The sequence below is a fragment of the Alligator mississippiensis genome, chromosome 5, assembly GCF_030867095.1.
Source record: "Alligator mississippiensis isolate rAllMis1 chromosome 5, rAllMis1, whole genome shotgun sequence".
Classification (NCBI taxonomy): domain Eukaryota; kingdom Metazoa; phylum Chordata; order Crocodylia; family Alligatoridae; genus Alligator; species Alligator mississippiensis.
This window is the reverse complement of record NC_081828.1, coordinates 79343631-79364525: the sequence shown is the minus strand read 5'-3', so window position 1 is coordinate 79364525 and position 20895 is coordinate 79343631. Positions and strand designations below refer to the sequence as shown.

At 43.5% G+C, this 20895-nt stretch overlaps 1 protein-coding gene across 2 annotated transcripts in view; it reads left to right on the top strand.

The window, feature by feature from the left end:
- SDHA (succinate dehydrogenase complex flavoprotein subunit A) overlaps positions 1 to 11462 on the top strand; it is a 30225-nt gene extending 18763 nt beyond the window's left edge. For both annotated transcript variants that reach the window (XM_014602771.3, XM_006276961.4), the window contains exons 10-15: positions 2071 to 2242; positions 6458 to 6576; positions 7290 to 7401; positions 8403 to 8533; positions 9119 to 9232; positions 10230 to 11462. In XM_014602771.3, the coding sequence (XP_014458257.1) occupies positions 2071 to 2242; positions 6458 to 6576; positions 7290 to 7401; positions 8403 to 8533; positions 9119 to 9232; positions 10230 to 10316 (735 nt within the window). In that variant the 3' untranslated portion in view covers positions 10317 to 11462. The remainder of the gene's footprint in view (positions 1 to 2070; positions 2243 to 6457; positions 6577 to 7289; positions 7402 to 8402; positions 8534 to 9118; positions 9233 to 10229) is intronic.
- The last annotated feature ends 9433 nt before the right edge of the window (positions 11463 to 20895 follow it).

Sequence of the window (20895 nt, the reverse complement as noted above, 5' to 3'; positions counted from 1 at the left end):
TATCACTGATATCAGTAATAAAGAATATTTAACTCTAATCGCCTCAGGCTTATAAGCAAAAATTGCAAGACGGTTTATTAAATTTGGATCTGTTTGCTGTAAAAGCCAGATTCTTTTCTCTCTATGTAGATTGGTATTATGTGATTTTTTTTTTTTTTTTTGCCCAAATAGAAAGGAAATGTTTCCTTTTTATAGCATGCTCCTGTTCATAATGATTTATAACTATAATCAAGCTTAACCTTAAATGTTACAATATTAAAGGAAAGCTTGCAAAATATCATACTTCTGGCTTGTTTTGTAAACAGAATGCATCAGTTCTCAGTTTTAATCTGCCTCAAAATTCTACAACTAAATAGAAAACTTTCCATAGGACAGTGCTTATGCAGGTGATGGTACCACTACATAGTGGAAAGGTAGGACTGAATTATAAGACTAAGTTCTAGAGGTGCACTGATACATCAGTCCAATATCAGATTGGTACTGATATAAAGAAAATTATCTATATCGGTTATCGACCTGATAAATGCCCGTGCTGCATGCAGTCGCAGCACAGTAAGTAGGCAGTGAAGACAGCCCACAGTGTGAAGAGCTGCCTCCAGCTGGTAACTTGGGGGGAGGGGGGGATCAAGGCCCTGCTCTGAGGGAGGCAGGGGATGGAGCTGGGGCAGGGGCAAGTGCTGCTCAGGCAGGGTGGGTGGTCAGGGGACAAAGCCTCAGCTCGTCCAGGGGCGTGGGGGAGGTGGCTCATCTGCCAGCTCCCATGGCTGCTGCTGTCACTTGTCCAAAAGGGCACGGGGGGGGGGGTGTGCCCCTGGATCTGCATGGGACAGGATGGGCTGGGGCCGGGGCTGTTCCCAGCAGAGCCTGGGCTGGGCAGAGCATGGGGCAGGCAGCAGCGCCACTGGGAGCGGGGGACTGTGAGAGGGCTACGGTGAATTTGGCACGGTTGCAGCCTACGCCACCACCTGCCCCCCACCCGTAGCCTCCTTCTAGCAGTGTTGCTCCCTGCCCTGCCTGACCCAGGCTTTGCCAGGAACAGGCCCCGGATCTGCGTGGGGTGGACAGGGGCTGGGGGCAGTTCCTAGCAGGGCAGGGAATGGCACCGCTGCGAGGAGGCTGGGGGAGTGGGGGGAAGCAGCAGCCACCCCAAAATTCGCTATAGCCCTCCACTCCCGGTGGCTTTGCTGGGAACAGACCTGGCCCTGGCCCCATCCCGCCCTGCCTGGTGCAGATTTGGGGGCACGTGCACTCCTGTGCCCTCCTGGATGACTAATGGGAACAGCAGCAGGAGCTGGCAGCCCAGCCGCCACCTCCCCCTCCCCCCATGCCCCCCGGATGAACCCTGTTCCATCCCATGCACCCCAGATGAGCTGTGGCTTCATCCCTGGCCTGCCCTCCCTGACTTGGTAGTGCTTGCCCCTGCCTCCTTTCCTCATGGCGGAGCCTTAGGCTGTGCCCCCATGCCCCTTCCCTTCCCCCTCCCCCTTCTACCACACCAGACTTACCTGCTGCAGGCAGTGTATTGGATCAGTATTGGCCAGTATGCCTCCTTAAATATCGGCTATCGGTATTGGCCTCAAATCCCTATCGGTGCACCCTTAGTAAATTCTTAATTATGTGACTTAACTCTTACTATCACAGTCCCTGCACTAAAATGGAGTAACCTGTCACAATCTCAGGCGGAGATGACTGTCCCATACTAATTAATCTGAAAAAAAAAAAAATTCCTTGCGACTGTGACCTGGTGTTAGAACAGGTGCAGTTTTTTCTCCCATGTTCAGAATTATAATTTCAAAAAATATTTTAACCATGCTGTTTACTAGGGTTAGTAGTATTGAAAGGACATGTGGTGTGGGGTTTTTTTTGCTAATGTTTATCACTTTATCTATAGACCAATTAAGAAGTAATCCTTAACAGTTTTGTGTTGAGGGAAGCTCTAACTTTTATGGCTCCCTGTTTTATAAAACAAGCAAGAGACATTCACATACAGGGACGTTAATACTACAAATTAGTTTTTTGCAAATGAATTTTTAAAACATATTAAGTGATTATTTGTTTCTGAAATGACAGGTGATTACACATGTGAACGGCCAAGATAAAGTAGTACCTGGTTTGTATGCTTGTGGTGAAGCAGCTTCTGCATCTGTTCATGGTGCTAATCGACTTGGAGCAAACTCTTTGTTGGATTTGGTGGTCTTTGGTCGTGCTTGTGCCCTCACCATTGCAGAAACATGCAAGCCTGGTAAGAGTTGCTGTTTAAATTGATTCCTTTAATTGTCTCAAATTGTTAGCGTACATTTCTGTTCACTAAAATGTGTTGTTTCTTTAACAGTCATACATTCAGTCTTGGTAAGTAATTATAGGACTATTAAAGCACCAAGAAATTGCAGTAACTTTGCGTTTTGGGTCTGTTGTATGTAATACTTAGTATTGGTTGCCCAAAAACTCAGTCATACTTTTATTTGATGTACTGCGTTTAATTTATAGGAAAAACGTAATTCTGCCAAAGATGCTGTCAGATATGTCTGGGACTCTCCTTCCAAGCAAGAAAAAAACCCAAATGTTGCTAACAATATTGCAAACATTAAGAAAAGGACCTAGCAGCATGTGCTACTGCTAGGACTCGATTTGAAATGAGTCCTCCTTCCATTTTTCAGACCATGTTGTATGTATCTGAGGTAAACCCCTTGCTGAAGCCTTGTACATGCAGCCTGTGACTATTTAACATTTTTAATAGCCAGAGACAGTCTGTTGTATCTGTAATGCAACTGAAGATTTGGGAAGCAGTGAACAAGCTAGCTTAATATATAGGTCTCTTCACTGTAACTACTCTTATTCTATAATTTGCTCTTAAAGTGAAGTTGAGGCTACTCTGTATCTGTTACTAGGGGGTAGAATTTGCAATTTCCAGGCCTGGAAAGTGGACTTACTTCCTGTGTTTCCTTGGAATTTGAAAAAACGTACAGTTCTTGGCAATATGCTTACCATGGTATGGATTTTGATTATTGCCTTAAACTGTTGTAGAACGTGTAAGTTGGTTTTAATTGTAAAATGTGTGTGTATGTGTCCATCTAAAACATTTATATTTATAATATAGTTATTTTGTGTATATATATTTATATTTTATATATGTTTATGTAGAATATGAATGTATAAATATAAATACAAGTACAAATATTAGGGCTGTCGAACCATTAAAACGTTAATTGCAAGATTTAAAAAAACAGTTGTGATTAATCACAATTTTAATCGCACACTTAATAATAGCATTCTAATTTATTCCATTATTTAATTATATTATTTATTTATAATTGCCAGTGCCTCGCACTCGTGACCCACAGCCCTCTGCGACCCCAGCAGCAGCATTTCCTGGGGCAGCCCGGCCCCCGCAAGCATGGGTACCAGCCTCTGTACTGTACACCCAGTCATGGAGATCCCTACTGCCCTCAAAGGACCCACCCAGTCTCCTGTTGGAGGGGCAGGCACCTCACTCAGCCCTGCTGCAGCCCTAGCCCCAGTGCCCAGCTAGCTTCCCCCAGCGCCAGCAGGGACCCCCCCTGCCACCTCACATGTACACACACACACTAGGACCTGGCCCTCCAATGTGTGTGCGCCCAGCAGCAGTGAGGGGAAAGGGGGTCGCTTTTCCCCCAGCACGCATGGCCAGGCATGGAGCAGCAAGGGGGAGGGGCCTCTCTTCCCCCAGCAACAGCAGTAATTAATGTGCGTTAAAAAATTAACACAAAAACAAATTAATGCGTTAATTGTGGCTGTTAATGGTGATTTATCAACAACCCTAATAAATATATATCTGAATTACCATGTCAAGAAGTTCTTGGCAGTTCACAAGACCCAATATTTTTCTCTTGCAATGACATTTCCATCGTTTGCTCTCTGTGAAGCAGAATGGTACTGTCATTTATCACCTGGCTTCTTCAATAAGAATTTGAGACTTATTTCATGGACAATGTTTTGGATGGATTTATGCCATGACAAAACTGCATGTTATGAGTTCTTGCATTTCCTTTGCATTTTTGGAATATGGATCTGAGGACCTTGTAGTGGATACTTGTGGGTGAAAGCTAGTATTGCATGGTAGAATGAAATACTTTTGCAGCACATATAGTGGGTTTCCTTTTTTGACTAATGGGTAGTGTCTGACAGCATGTGAAGGATTACCTAGGTTAATGGGTCAGTAAAAGCTGCATCTCTGCTGTTATATTGTGAGCATATTTTTAATTGAATAAAATAGTCTACATATGTGAAATATTTTACAAAAGTTAAGCCTTGCCATCCATGTGAGGCAGAGACATAGTAATGCCCCTTTGTAGATAACAAAAATTATGCCTGTCACTAAAAGGTGGTAATTTGACACAAAATTGCAAATTGAGTTAATGTTGGAGAAGGGATGGAAACCTTTTTGTAACGGGTTCATGTGGAAAATAATCATGAATCAAATCCCTAGTTCTAATTTTCAAACAAGTGTTCCAAATTACCATATTTACTTCAATCAGAGATGACCCTGATTGTAAGAGTTTAGGTTGTAGCCATGTTGGTCTAAGGATATAGGCAGACAAGGTTCCTTGGGTGAATTTGATATCTTTTATTAGACCAACCCAAATGGTTGGAGAATAGTTATTAAGCAAGCTTTCGGGTTCAAACGAAGGGTTTTTGAACCCGAAAGCTTGCTTAATAACTATTCTCCAACCATTTGGGTTGGTCTAATAAAAGATATCAAATTCACCCAAGGAACCTTGTCTGCCTGATTGTAAGACAACCCTACCAATAATTAGATTCTATATATGGAAAATTACAAATTTGTTATAATTTTTGAGGCATAGAATCTAATTATTTTAGGTTTGTCTTTAATTTATATGCCTCCCACTGCTACAGCAGGGAAAATTTTAATCTGGGTGTCAGGTAGTGCCTCCTTCCCCAGTTTTTCCCCTGTGGCCCTTTTCCCCTTGGTCCTTACTGTCAGACCCTGCTTTCCCTAACCATATGGAAGTGAAGAGCAAATATTTAAAAATTGACCTTGAAATAAACATAGCTGTAATAATAATTTGTATATAGTACCCATAGATTTAGCTCATCCAGAACTGATGCAGTTTACCTTTTTTGAAACTTCTGTAAGGTTTTTAGCACAAGTATTTCATAAACAGACTTCTAACTAGGACTGTGGTACCTACTTATATATAATACAAACTATGTATGATACTAGTCCAGTGGTTTTCAACCTGTGGTCCATGGACCCCTGGGGGTCTATACAGTTTTTTGTAAGGGATGACTATGATCAATCAAGAGTATGTGAAATACCCACACTTACAATTCAAAGGGGTCCACACCTCCATCTGAAAATGTTTAGGGGTCTGCAAATGAAAAAAGGTTGAAAACCACTGTACTAGTTCAGAAGCTTAAAGGCTCATAATTATACTATATAGGTCATTGGGTTGTGTCCTAGCAGAGTCGATAGCATTTTCAACCCATGGTGACCCTACAGCTCAGCACTACTCAGTATGTGTGCACTCCAGATACCACCTCGCCACTCCCCCAAGGAGCCATGTGCCAATTAGCGCCCACTCATGACTGGAATTAGCTGTTGTTGTCATGAGTTATGGTATCCTCCACAGATGCAGATGAGGTGCAGGGCAACCTGGTCTGGCTTTATCTCATGGAGGAAAGGGCCACATTAATCATATGAGAGAGTGGGTGACAAGGATTCTGGGTGAACTGTTTGGGGCCCTGTTTTATGATGTCTGCCAGACATTTAAGGCTGGTGAAGAAATGGGAATCATGGAATGAGAGAGAAAGGCGCAGCTCAGTTTTATATGTGTTAAGAGGAAATCAGAATGTGTGTGGTTTAGTGACTTACCATCATCAAAAAAGTTAGCAGTGAGGGGGACTGCATTCAATAGGCACTAACGTATATCTTATTCAGATGGGCTTCACTAACCTATCCTTGTGGTCAGTTCCTGTCAGCATGTTTAACCAATGTGTGCCACGTGTTTTATAGTCATGCTCAGTGTTGGCTGCACTTAATCAATTTCATAGTTGGTTTCCATTACTGAGCACATGCTGCTTTTAGCAGTAGTTACAAGATTAAACAATGTATTTAATGCATTTTCCTTGTATGCAAATATAAAATGAGGGGTGCTTTCCCCCAGGCTGATTAGGGAGGGACTTTGTCTTGTACTGAAGTAAATATGGTATATGAAAAAATTGTAAGTAAATGTTCTGTCAGTACAGAATTGAAGCAAATATTTTGCAGTATTTCCAAATATTGTCAGTGATAGCTTTGAAAAAACTAGCCAGTTAGTTTTTGTTAAGAATTTGTAAGAGAGCTTCTTTTTGAGGTATTAATTAAAGTAGTTTTAAATTGTTACTGTATCCTGAAGACTATGTAATCCTAAAACTAAGTCCTTTTTTTCTTATACAACTACGCATTTTATTTTAACAGGCAAACCTGTTCCCTCAATTAAACCAAATGCTGGTGAAGAATCTGTTGCAAATCTTGACAAACTACGATTTGCTAATGGAAGCCTAAGAACATCAGAACTGAGGCTTAACATGCAGAAGGTAAGTATCCCAGCATTAGTGACTAGCATAGTATACGAGATGAAAGTGATTATTAAAATAGACTGTACCAGAGGTTCTCAAACTGTGGTCCATGGACCACCACTGGTCCGCGAGCTCCATTCAGGTGGTCCACAGAAAGGTTGCGAAACAGTTGAGAATATCTGTACTTACAAGGAAAGACTACTGATATTAAAATATAAGTTGCGTGATTTGTAGAATAAAAAAAAGTTCATTAAGTGGTCCGCTGAGACCCTCAGCAATTTTCAAGTGGTCCACAAAAAAAGAAGTTTGAGTACCACTGCACTACACTATTACTGAGTTCTTAGTGCTATCAATTTCCTGTTGCCATGAGTTTATCTCCTTATAGGTTTTGGATATTACTGTCTCCTAAATATCATTCGCTGAATGCTCTTTCTAGTTGTAACTGGCTTAGTGAGGGTGATGGCGAATGAAATGTAAGGCTGTAATGACTTTTGGGTGTTTTTAATTTATCCTCTGTATGTCTAGGGATTGTTTTATGTTGAACTTGTGGGGAAGGGCTTAACTGGAACTGTACATGCAGGTGTGAGCAGAAAATTTTGGGCAACTTGAAGTGAAACCCCTAAAGTGATTTAGGTCACAAAATTAGCTCATAAGATTTTGGGGTGTGCAGTAAACATCAATTAGTATGTCTTTCATCTTGCTGGGTTTTTTTTAATGTTGATACGTTGCAGACGATGCAAACCCATGCTGCAGTGTTTCGTACAGGCTCTGTACTACAAGAAGGCTGTGAGAAGCTAAGCGGCATTTACCATGATTTGGACAAGCTGAAAACATTTGACAGAGGTCAGCAAGCATCACAAAAACATTCAAACTACCACATGTTCTGTTGATACTTGTGAATGGCCTTATCTTCGAAATGTTGAGACTGTGTGAATGTTCTGCAAGGAGGCATTTTCAGCTAAGAAAAAGCTTTTGGTATAAAAGTCTCTTGAGCCAGAGTTACAGAAGTAAACTTCTGATTTGTCTTGAGGACCACTGAATTAGATCAGAAACACATCATCTTTTTCCTACATCAAAACACATAGGAGAATGCATGTAGTTAGAAAAAAGTCAGATATTCATGACTGTGAGGTGTTTGATTGCTTCTTCATGTAAATTAACTGACTTCTTGCAGGTATGCCTCTATCAGGCTTTACTGCTTATTACAGTTCCTCTCCTCTCCACCTCCAAATATTCAAAAGTAGTTTTGGACTTTTCAGTATTATAAATATCTCCTTTTCATGCGAGTACCACGTCAGCCTTACATAAATGGCGGCATAATATTCAAATCTATATCTTCAATAAAAAGAGATAAAACATCTCCATGTTCATAGCTCTGCAAAGGGGATTTATATCTATGAGGATTTATACTAACTTGACACTGCATTGACTCTAAATTCTCCCTGCCCTTTTTCCTAACTTTTTTTTAACGTATCTCCGCCTGCAGGGAGAGTTTCAGTGAATAGAGTACAAGAAGAATAGCTGTCCCCAAGAATACACCCACTGCAATTTTGACCTAGAAGTAGTTGTTTGGTCTTTCTTTTTGTAGCATATACATCTCAAAACCCCTGTCTTTTTTGCTGCAGATCAGTAGGATTGTCAGCTTGAGGGATGCAAAACCAGAAGAGAACTTTTCAGCCACTGGCTTCAGATGCACTTAAAACTCTGGAAAGGCTTGTACTTGATTATAGCTAGTTCTGTAATTGTCTGTACCAACATGAAAGGAGAAGATCCAATCTGGTTAGTCATATGTGGGGTTTTTCTTTGCTACTGGAAAACTTTTCAAATTTTTAACATCTTGTTAGGTATTGTGTGGAATACTGACTTGGTGGAGACCTTGGAACTGCAAAATCTGATGCTTTGTGCTCTGCAAACTATTTATGGTGCTGAGGCTCGGAAGGAATCTCGTGGAGCACATGCCAGAGAAGACTACAAGGTACAAATATTCTGTGTTATGTGACTGACACTTCTTAGCAAACAAATGCTGTGGTCTTGGATGATTTGTCCTTGATATTATTTTTACTCAAAGATCAAATTTTACTCGAGATCAAATTTTAAACCGTTAATGTCTGTTTAAAGTCTGTGGAACTGGCTTGTGATATAAATCATGCAAGTGGATATATCAAATTGCCTATTGACCAGTGCCTCCAATACCCAGTTGACTGCTTTTTGATGGGATGAAAGCAGTAGGTTGCAGTACATTGCTACTTGACCTTCTTGTTGAAGTGCTGGCAACTTACTAGTGATATGGACAGTGGATTTGTAAGGAAGATTGGAAGCAGTGTAGCAAAATAGGGAAGTAACAGGAATATATTCTACTTTACTAACTTGCTGAAGCTCTGCAAGGACTTTGAAATAACAGCAAGATTTGGTATAAAATATTATAAGGTTTGCCAGGTAGGCTTAAAATCTCATAACCATGTTTATGATTGGAAGTACTTAATTTGAAATGTAATTATCATATGGATTTGTAAAATGGAATTCCTAGTCCACATCAGCATAATACTTTTGTTCTGTTTAGGTAAGGGTAGACGAATATGACTACTCCAAGCCAATACAGGGGCAGCAGAAAAAAACATTTGAACAACATTGGAGGAAACACACTCTTTCTTATGTGGATATCAAGACTGGAAAGGTATGTTGATGCTGTGCTTGGAGGGTGTCTTGTCCTATTGGGCAGCTGTTGATGGGCTGATAACAGGGAATGTTAGAGCCTTTTTTTTTTTTTCATAAAGTACCTGATACTGTTGTAACAAGGTCAATATATTGTGTGCCTTTGAGTGTGTAGAGAACTAAATGTACAAGAACCTTGCTTGGAGGAAGTCATGCAATTGCTGTTCAGATGCAGTTTGTATAGGAATTGGATTACCATAATTTTTCTTTTTCAGTCTTAGTAAAGTTATTAGTAGGAAACTGATAAAATATATTTTTCTGCCCTGTATAAAGCATTTGGAGGAATAAAAAAATAAATGGATTAAAAACCTTTGGTTTTACAAATTCCATACCTGAAGTGATCTTTGATGCTCTAGTCTGCTGTTTGTTGCTGGGATTATCTCACCCTCCAAATACAGGAAACCCTAGTTATTCGCGGTTTCAAATATTCGCGAATGCCAAACCCGCATTTTAAATACGCTTCATACACTTACAGGAGCTCGTTGGGAGCTCCGTGCTTGCTGCCCGCCAGAACGTATCCCCCGTGAATGGCAAGGGTCATACTAATTTTCACAGCTGATTCTAGCAAGGAATCTTCATTATTAAAATTGGCCAAAACTTTTTTTGTTTTCAAAGAAACATTTTTATCTAAAATAATTTTTCTGCTGAAAACCAAGTATTATCAATTTTTTTTAATGGGGAGAAGGAGAAGCAGAGACCTTTGTGGTGGTTTTTTTTTCATTTTTTTGTTTTCATGGAAAAATATTTTACAGGTAACTTTAAAAGAATAGAAATTAGAGATTCTTCTAGATAGCTCTCTCTTACCACCTATACATTATACAGAAGTGAATTAGACCAGTCCCAGTTCTCTTTTTAAAAAGATTCTTCAATAGATTGCCAGTATTTTCCATTCTGTCTTGTTTTGGATATGACAATTTGCTGGGCCCTAATTAAGACACTCTCTGCATTGTGTTTTTTAGGTTACTTTGGAATACAGACCTGTAATTGATCATACTTTAAATGAAGAAGATTGTGCAGCAGTTCCACCTGCTATTCGGTCTTACTAATGACCGTTGGCTGTGTAAATCAGTTTATGGAAATGTATGCCAGAGTTTGTATATGAACAATTTATATTGTGTGTTTAAAACTACTGTTACATGAGTGACAGATGAAGAATACCATCCTAGAGATTAATCAACCTGATGCTTTGCTTGGCTAGCATATAACCATGAAATTGGAGTGCAGAATGCCTTACGTGGATACTCATGTGTAAAAAAAAAAAAAAAAAAAAAAAAAAAAAGTGAAAATTGTTCATGCCTAAATAAAATCTAAAACACTCCTGCATGTGTGTTGCATTGTTTAGCTTTATCTGCATATTTGCACTGGAATAAACTTTGTGCACTTATTTGAAATGTGCACTCACTTTTGTCCTCGTTTTAAAAATTAAAGGTTAAAGGAGTAATGCCACATATAGCTTCAGATACTGATTCTTTAATGGGATAGTTTCAAAATTATGCTCCGAACAACACTTAACTCTGCTTTCCTGCAAATTATTTATTTATATAAATATGATAGTATGAACTGTGACTTTCCAGACTTTAATTTTAGAAATTAAAGTTCCTGACATTGCATTTGTACATAATAGACCACCTCCATTTTTATTTTAAGAAAGTGGTTTATTTTACTTTGAAGTAAATAGTTCTCAGAGAATTGCCTACACTCAGAGCACATTGAATAGGCTAAATACATTCTTGTTACCTATGCCAAAAGATTTGAGAAAATTAAACTTGAAGACTATTTCAGTTGAGTACCATTATTTGTTCTAAGAAAGGGGGAAAATAGTGCATTCATTAGGAAAAGGGTTTTTTTTCTCTTCACAAAGAACAAAGGAAAAGACCTCTCTGTGTTATAGCTTAACATAGTTACAAAACACTGACAACATATTTCAACAATATAGAGTGTTAAGTATACATTATGGAACTTTTATATGCGAACACATCTTGACTGCTAGTTAGGGACAGTCATGAATACTGTACTTGTATATATGCATAAATTTAGTTTCCTAGTCAACTGACAAAGGGCCTGTAAATGACTTGCTGAATTTGAATCAAAAGAATCATTCCTTTACTTTTGAATGTACCTGTTTTCTCCATTGCTTCCCCAGATTTAAATCTTGAATGCCCAGTTAAAGTTAAATAAAGTTAAAACTGGTAGTTGTGCGTGCGGTTTTTTTATTGCTTTGCTTTGCACTGGTAGCTCTGGGTTTCTTTCACTTGGACTTTGGGAAGAGGTCCAAGCCAAGGCTCATGCTTATCACAGCTTCCTCCATCCACAGCTTTAGAGAGAGAGAATATGGGAGTTTTGACTCTGAAGAATAGTGTCTTCTCCCCAGTTATGGAAGCCTCTCTAGTACCATTCAATCCTGGCATTTTGTTTGTCCTATCACCCCTGAGAGGAGAGAAGATATTATTGACTGTCTATCCAGGCTTAATCTGTTTTTTACTTGAAATGTTTTAGGAGTTCCATTCCTGGAGGGTCTCCTCTCCAGGGGATTTATTTTACTGAGAGGCAAGGAATCTGCTGACATGCCTGTTTAGAATCATTACTACTTAATTACCATTTGCCTTGGGAAATGGTTCTAATACTAAATTACTTTGGTTGGTTGAAAAATTCACTTTTTGAACAAGTCTGCGGCACCACATACTGCACATTCAGCTGTTCTCCGCACTGCAAGACCCTTGGATATCTGCTGTACATGTATGGGGTGCAGGGGGGGAGCTGCTCTCCAGGCTGCCGTGTGTGTGTGCGTGTGTGTGCGTGTGCGTGCTCGTGCATATGGTGCCTCCTACCTGATCATCCTCCTCCCGATCTCCCCAGCCCCTTGCAGGCCAGAACTCTGTCAGCCTACAAGGGGAAACCTGATGTTTCCTGTGTTTTTCTAATTAAAAAGAGAGAATCTGCATTTTACTGTGTTTTTTCTGTGGCAAATGGAGAACCCAGATCCCTGATTATAACGCATATATTCTTTCCAACATCCTTTTTTCAGTGCTTGGATACTTGAACTGGACACTGAAGCATATTACTGCTCATACTAGCTGAAACCCACAAAACATTTGTGATTACATTTTTATTGCAAAAGTATTTCTTTAAATACAGTATATTTAGTGATCTTTTGACTGAATACTTTAACAAAATCAAAACTTCTCACTGTCAAAAAGGCTACATAAAGCTGTCCATCTGTAAGCACAGGCTTAGAAATATATATATTTTGTCCAAAGTCTGACCTTGTGACTTGTTTATAGTCATAAAATAAGAGGGCCCTTGTACACGTGAATAAGGGCCTTTGTACATGTGAGAAAACTGTCCCTTTTAGTGGTTTAATTGCCCTTCTTAATGATTTAATTGTGTAACTGTGTACATGTTCGGTGGTGTATTTTGATTTAAATGACTGGCTTCCTTGAGCGTGCCTGGGCTTCCAGCGCCCTGTGCACTGTTGGATCTGGTGGGTGTTGCTTGCCAGCTGGGGCTGCACCTGGGCAGCCCCAGGGGGTACTGCCACTATGGAGGGAAGCACTGGGCTCCCCTACAGCTCATGACCCAGTGGCAACTTATGTGGGCAGAAAAAAAAGACAGCAAGGAGCCTTGTCTTTTTTTTTCTTCTGGAGCCTGCCTGCATCTCCCACAGCCACGGAGTGAGCTGCCAGTGGGTTGTGCAGCCCCTGAGCTGCAGGGGACTTCAGTGCTTCCCTCTGTTACAAAAATGTCTCATCTCACTACACAAAAGGCTTCACAGCTGAGAAATGCCAATCTGCAAATTGTTTCTTCTCCTCTCTCCCCCACCACTGTGGGGCCAGGAAGGGGGGGTCCTGTTAGGGGGAGAGAACAGTCCGAACAAATGCCCGGTTCCCGATAAGGCTGATTCCTGTGGGAACACAGAGATTAGTTACTGCCTGCTTTGCACATAAACTTTGCAACCCTTGTTACTTGCTCGTTTTAGGACTACGCATGTCTAAAAACTTTGCAGAAAACTGTAGCCAATCACAGATTGCCACCATGGAATCTTGTTCATGAGAGGTATAAAACTGTAACTTCGGGCGTGGCTAGGGGTCGACTCTGATTTGAGTGACTCAGCTCCCTTGTTGACCTGTTTGCAAACAATAAACTCGAGTTGGACCTGGCCTGAGTGTGTATGACTCTCTCCTTGAGGTGTATTGGAAAATCCTCCAGAGGCACGAAGCTAGCCGTTTGTGCAACAATTTGGCGAGCCAGGCAGGAGTTGCCCTCGGACCACCTTGGGATCGGACGACGAGATCGGGAAAGGTGTCTGTGAAGTGGCCACCAGACTGCTTTTGAAGTCTGTCACGGCACTGGAACCGTGAGTCGGGATACCCGGGAGGTTAAAGGCTCTCCCTTAAATGAGTCAACCAGGCTAAGTGAGTCCGAAGAGACGGCGCCAGGGTGTTGACGGAGTAAGTATTCATTTGCCTTGTGTCATTTGAGAAGTCTTTCAGGGACTTTGTTGAGTGGTCTCTCGGGGAATTTGGAATTTTGGAATGTTCAGTATATAAGTCTGAACATTAGCCCCGGGGACTTTGTTTTGAGTGATTTTGTTTTAGTGTTCAGCAAATAGGTCTGAATTTTGATTGACACAATGGGTTCGGGTAGCTCCCGAGAAGAAAACTCCACAACCCCATTAGGATGCATGCTAAGAAACTTTAGTAAGTTCAAAGGGAATTACGGGGTAGAAATGTTAAAAGATAGATTAATTACTCTGTCAGTTGGAGTGGCCAGATGCTGGTTCTTTTGATGTGAATCTGGCTAAGGCAGTGTGGGGGAGGAGGTAGGTCTGACTGAATGAATGTGCGTCTGTGTATTTAGAAAAATGAGCCACTGACCAGGTCTGGGACTAAGGCTGAGTCTAGCCGCCCCGATTCTGCCTGATAAGGTAGTGTCGAATGCAAGGGGGCTCAGCTGGAAACTCGTGACCCAGTGGACAGGTGTCTGAGTGATTTTGTCTTTCCCAAATCCGTTGTCCCAGTATCTTCTGTCAAGGGCAGGAGTGAAAGAATCCCTTTTGCGTTTCTCTCCCTTCTTCCACTGTATGAGCCGGTGTCGCGTCAGTAGCCTTGGGTCTGGGCAGTAAAGACTGCGGGGCAAGGCACTGAGCATCCCGGACGTCCTAAATAAGCCTTTCCTGTGTCTTTCTGTGTGCTCAAAATCATGGTGACTGGATCCGAACCTTATTAAGTACAGGTCAGTTTAAAATCTTACTGCTGGCTAGAAGTTTGTCTGGTAAAGGATCCTATTTTTGTGTCTGAGAACATACGTTGTATTCGGGGAAAAACTGCTCAAAGCGCCCTCATCCGACAACACGTTGGGCTTGTCGTAAATTAACTAGGACGCTGGGAGAAAGCCCCGGGTCCTCTTTAATTCTGATAGTGAGGGAAGATCTGACTCAAGGGTTAAGGTGCAGGGATGAGGCTAAAACGCCACCGGACACAGACCAAACAGATTGGGAAGGGATAGCTGACACAAGCCGTTCTAAAACACCTCCCCCGTATGAGGAAAAGCTGCAAAAGACTGAGGGGGCAGCGGGTAAACTGCTTTCAGAACTCGTAGAGATTGCGTATGAAGTTTATGGGAATCGTGATCAGGTGGCAGAGAGGAGAGAGAAGAAGCCTGGGGCGGAAGCACAAATACTGGTGGGGGGATGGAAGGAGAAACCTGAGGGGGGGGGGTAGAAGAAAGGAAAAGGCCGGCCTAAGATTGTCGAGGGAAGGGACGCTGGAAGAGGGATTGCCCTAAGCTGAAGGACAAACAGAAGGAAAGTCAGCGGGGGTGGGCCGCCAGATGAGGGTGAACTCCTCGGGGGAAGATTCAAGCTGAAGGGGCGAGATTTACTAAAAAAGCTACAAGCTTCCGTGAAAGCCAAAGGAATTGAGAAAACAGGGCTCAAATTACCAAACAGCCCTCCGGGCAGCCGAGACTGTGTCAAAAGCCAAAGGAATTGAGATTTTAGAGAATGTTGATTCATGTATATGGGCAGATGGTGCCTCCTTCAGGATCGGTATAAGATCTGAGAGCTGTAAACAAAAAGATTTTAGTGGATCATCCTATGGTTCCAAATCCCCACACCATTCTGACCCAAGTTCCAGCAGATGCCAAGGTGTTTTAAAAGATGCTTTCTTCTCTAATCCGCTACACAAAGATAGTCAGAAATTGTTTGCCTTTGAATGGGAGGACTCAGACACGTATCATAAGACTCAATTGTTATGGACAGTGTTACCCCAGGGATTTGTCTCATCCCCCCATATCTTTGGAACAGCATTGCAAAAAAGACCTGGAGCATTGGAAAGAAAGACACCCTGAGATGGCGTTGTTGCAGTATGTTGATGATTTATTGGTAGCAAGTCTCGATGTGCAGGTGGGAAAGAGAGCGACAGAATCCTTGCTGAATACCCTGGGAAAGAAAGGGTATAAGGTGTCACGGGAGAAGGCTCAAATTTGCCAGCCAAAGGTCACCTTTTTGGGTTATGAAATTGAGGAGGGGGTTCGGGCTCTGAGTAGAGATCGAATTCAAGCAATACAGGATATGCCCGCTCCCCAAAACCCCAAAGACCTGCGAGCTTTCCTGGGACTAACCAGGTTTTGTAAACTGTGGATTCCCGATTATGGGGGGAAAGCCAAACCCCTATATGAATCCCTCACAAAGGAAGGTCTCACAAATTGGAAATGGACTAAGGAAAACCAACATGCATTTGAGTTGTTAAAAGCTGCCCTCCTGCAACCCCCAGCGTTGATGATTCCAAATGGGCGCAAGCCCTATAGACTGTATGTGCATGAGAATAAAGGGGGGGGCCTCAGGGGTCTTAACTCAACCCGTGGGCTACTACTCCAAGGTCCTAGACCCAGTGGCGAAGGGGTGGCCTGAATGTTTGAGGGATGTCGCTGCCACAGCTACTCTTGTGGAGGAGGCTCAAAAGATTGTTATGGGAGCTGATATGGAAATACATACCACATGGAGTTCCCCAAATCCTTGGAGGAGAGGGAGGAAAATTTTTAAACCCCTCCAGACAATCCAGATACGAAATCTTTCTCCTATCTAATCCAGGCCTTACCTTCAAGCACACCACTGCTTTGAACCCAGCCACCCTGATGCCAGAACCGGGACCCCCGTGCCATGATTGTTTAGAGGTATTGACTCAGACAGTACTGATTTGTCCTGACTTGGCAGATGACCCACTTGAGAACCCGGAGGAGGAATTCTTCGTAGACGGTTCAAGTAGTGTAATACATGGCGTACAGCATACAAAGTGTGCTGTGATAACATTGACTGAGACTATGTGGAAAGAAAAGCTCCCTGCAAATTGGTCAGCACAAGCAGCAGAGCTCAAAGCCATCAAGAACCCTCAGGGATGGTGGGTCATACCTGGAGGAAAGGTATTAGTACCCCGAGGCATCTTAGGGGATGTACTTCACCAGTTACACTATTCCACCCATATGGGGGGCACTGCCATGGCAGATCTGTTAGTTCGTCAAATAGTGGCTCCAGAACTCTATTTGCATGCCCAGAGGGTGGCCTCTCAGTGCCCAACCTGCCAAAAGGTGAACCCAAAACCCACAAGACCACCAGCCCCATGGGAGGAAGACAGTGGGCCCATTATCCTGGACAAGCCTGGCACATTGACTTCGCTGAACTTCCTAAGTCCAGTCGTTACCGTTATCTGCTGGTATTGGTCGATCAACTGACTGGATGGGTGGAAGCGTACCCCACAAGAACGGCTACTGCATCCACAGTGACACAAGTACTACTCCATGAGATAATACCCCGATTTCTGTTGCATGAGTCTATTGAGTCAGATCAAGGAAGTCATTTTGTGGGGAAATAGTACAGGAAGTGTCCAAAGTTTTAGATATCACATGGAAACTCCATGCTCCATGGAGACCCCAGAGTTCAGGTCAGGTGGAGCGCATGAATAGAACGCTGAAAACCGCAGGCACTCCCACTGGCTTTAACTCGTATTCGTAGTATACCATGTAGAGGGATTAAATTGTCACCTTTTGAATTAATGTTTGGTATGCCTCCCAGAGTCTTGCCAGCGGGGTAGAGGGAACAGATTACTGTAGATTTGGGAAACTCTGAAATTTGAGAACATGTTATCGCCTTGCAGTCTGTTTTGTCTTCCCTACACAGGTTCACTGCACCTTTCCAGAGTCTCCCACTTGATGCGCCGATCCACAACTTTAAACTGGGTGACCAGGTCCTGGTACAGAAGTGGAGAAAGGATCCTCTTGCGGAAAGGTGGGAGGAACCCTGCCAGGTGCTGCTGACTACAAACACAGCTGTTCGCTTATCAAACAGCGATAAGTGGACCCATTGCTCGAGGGTGAAGCCTTTTCATCAGGAGGACACCAACTCCCAGGGTGTGGTCACTCCGGAAGCTGATAACACCTGGGAACAAAAAGCCAACAAGTGGAAAAGTGAACCTGCTGGAGATTTGAAGTTACGCTTGCAAAGATGTGGACACTGATCTACCTATTGAGGCTCTTGTCCCTTTTAGGTATATCAAACCCAAAAGTTGTGTCCACCTGTTATACTTGTTCTCAAAACGAGCTTACAACCCTCAGTAAGGCTCAGTACAACTGCAAAATTGCTTAGCTCTTGATTATTTACTTGCAAGTGAAGGAGGGGTGTGTAGAAAGCTGAACTTGTCAAACTGTTGTGTCAATATCGACGATAATGGTGAGGTAATCAAAGCCTTAGCAAATGAAATGGAAAAGGTTGCACATGTTCCCGTCCAAACATGGAATGGGTGGAATTTTGATTGGTCTACATCCTGGCTCCCTAATTTTGGATGGTTAAAAGGTGCTTTCTTAATCTTTTGCCTGATGATGTTAATACTTTGCTTGCTCCCCTGTGTTATACCCTGCATCATGGCTCTTGTGAAATGAACAGCACAGTCAGTCGTCAACCGAGAAATGTTTGTACATTATCAGAAATTAGCACTGGCTGAAACCTATTAAGATTAGAGTAAGAGAGCATCTTGAGGGGGGAGTTGTTACAAAAATGTCTCATCTCACTACACAAAAGGCTTCACAGCTGAGAACTGTAATCTCATTACACAAAAGGCTTCACAGCTAAGAAATGCCAATCTGCAAATTGTTTCTTCTCCTCTCTCCCCCACCACTGCGGGGCCAGGAAGGGGGGGTCCTGTTAGGGGGAGAGAACAGTCCGAATAAATGCCCAGTTCCCGATAAGGCTGATTCCTGTGGGAACACAGAGATTAGTTACTGCCTGCTTTGCACATAAACTTTGCAACCCTTGTTACTTGCTCGTTTTAGGACTACGCATGTCTAAAAACTTTGCAGAAAACTGTAGCCAATCACAGATTGCCACCATGGAATCTTGTTCATGAGAGGTATAAAACTGTAACTTCAGGCGTGGCTAGGGGTCGACTCTGATTTGAGTGACTCAGCTCCCTTGTCGACCTGTTTGCAAACAATAAACTCGAGTTGGACCTGGCCTGAGTGTTGTACGACTCTCTCCTTGAGGTGTATTGGAAAATCCTCCAGGGGGCACGAAACTAGCCATTTGTGCAACACCTCCATGGTGGCAGTACCTCCCAGGCAGCACCAACCCACTGTCACCCAGCCAGGGTGGTCTCTGGGGGCACTGCAACTGCCGAGGGAAATATTGGGGCCTCCTGCAGCTTGGGGCCCACTGGCAGCTCACTCCCTGGCCATGGGTGAGGTGGGCAGGATCTGGGGTGAAAAAAAGGATCAGGCCTCTCACTGCTTGGTTGTTTTTTTTTCAGTGGATCCTCCCTGCTGTGTGGTGGGGGGCCTGGTGCTTCATTTTAGCTCTAACTTCCCTACAGAGCTGTTTGAAATGCCTCAGGATGTACAATAATGACACACTTATTCTGTCTGCCCAGAGTGTACCGATTGGTTGCTTCAGTAAGCATTGTGATTGGCTGCCAAGACAACTGATCAGAGTGTCCTGGGCAGACAGAATAAGCCTATTATTATTACAGATCGGGGTAGGCAACGTGTTTTGGCCGGAGTGCCGAAACCCCCCCGCAATGCCTACCTTGGAAGGTGCCGGAGTGCCAGCATGCCAGAAAAACAAAAGAAGGGCAGGGGGTACATGGCAGGATGCCCTGCTTGTGCCCCTTGCCCCCACCCAAAGCCCCTGTCCCCCATCCCAGGCTCCGTGGCTACCAGCAGCTACCCAGAAACTGGCCAGGCTGCAGCAAACAGCTGCTGCCTCCTTGCGTTGGCCCCAGCTGCTTCCCAGACCTGGCTGCAGGCTCCAGGGAGGTAGCAGATAGGAGTGATGCTCCCCGCTGTGCTGCTCTCAATGCTGCTTCTGCAAAGCAGTGTGTGGGACCCTGTGCGGCAGGGCACAGAGGGGGATACAGAAAGCTGCGTGTCACTCCGAGTTCCCTGCTGCCCAGGCCACACTTCTCCTGCAGGTGGGGGCAGGAGCAAGGGGCACAACTCTGTGTGCTGCTCCTGTGCACACAGGGGAAGTATGACCAGGGTAGCGTGGAGCTTGCAGCAGCAGGCAGCTTCCATTTGCAGTCCCTCTGTGAGTTGCTGCTCTGGGTTGTGCATCCTGTGCTCTTGGCCCCACTGCCCTCCTGCAGCACTGTGCATTCTGGCAACCGGCCCAAGGTCTGGGTAGCTGCTGCCAGCCGTGGTGCCCAGGCTGTTCCCAGCAGGGATTGCAACCTCCCAGCCACCTGCTGGGAGCAGCCCGGGCTCCTGGCTGGCAGCAGCTACCTAGAGCTGCAGACAGCTGCTGCCTCCCTGCCCCAAAGTGTGCGGAGGAAAATGGCCTCATGTACCATGCTTGGCATACATGCTGGGGGTTGCCAACCTCTGTAATAGATGCTGGTAATTTTATTAGCCTCCTGTTGATACTTTGGACTCCCCTACCTGCCTTTCTGTTTTGTCTGGGAGTGGAGTGGGACTTTGCTAGCAAAGGTAGAGCAGCCTGACTAGGTGCCAGCTTCGTTTGGAAGGCAATGGAAAATGAGCTCTTACGACGTGAGTTGTAAGAAAATGATGGTGATCAACTATCCTGTGCCCCAAAGAGCAAGAGGAGATGTAATGGGCTGCAATTGTAGGGACAGGGATTGTGTTTGGACCTAAAAAAGAACCTGGAGTCTGTTAAGAGCTAGAGCAGATTGCCTAGAGCCAGGGCCAGCTGCAGAGCTGTGGCAGCAGGTCCACTGCCAGAATGCAGGGGGCCAAGTCCCCTGGGTACAGTCTTGGCAGGTCTTAAATATGACATTATCATATTGGAAGTTCAAATTATCATACCTTCTGAAAAACTATTGTACACTTAAAAAAAAGTATGCAAATAAGTCATCTTATTTGCTTTATATTGCTCACTGCAACCTTACAGTGAATGAGTGAGATCTGGGTCTTCAAAGTTGAAGCATTTTTTGTTTTGCAGCAAGCAGTTGTAAGAAAGTGTTGGTAGCCTCCTGAAGGCTCAGAACAAGCATAGAGGCTTCTTAACCTGGCAGGGGAAATGCCATGTATCTGTGTCCAAGAAGACAGTTTTCCTGAACTGGTTTGCAGGAGAACTGGTCTTCTGGTGTGGTTTGGTACCCACAGAGGTGCAGCAGCTTTAAG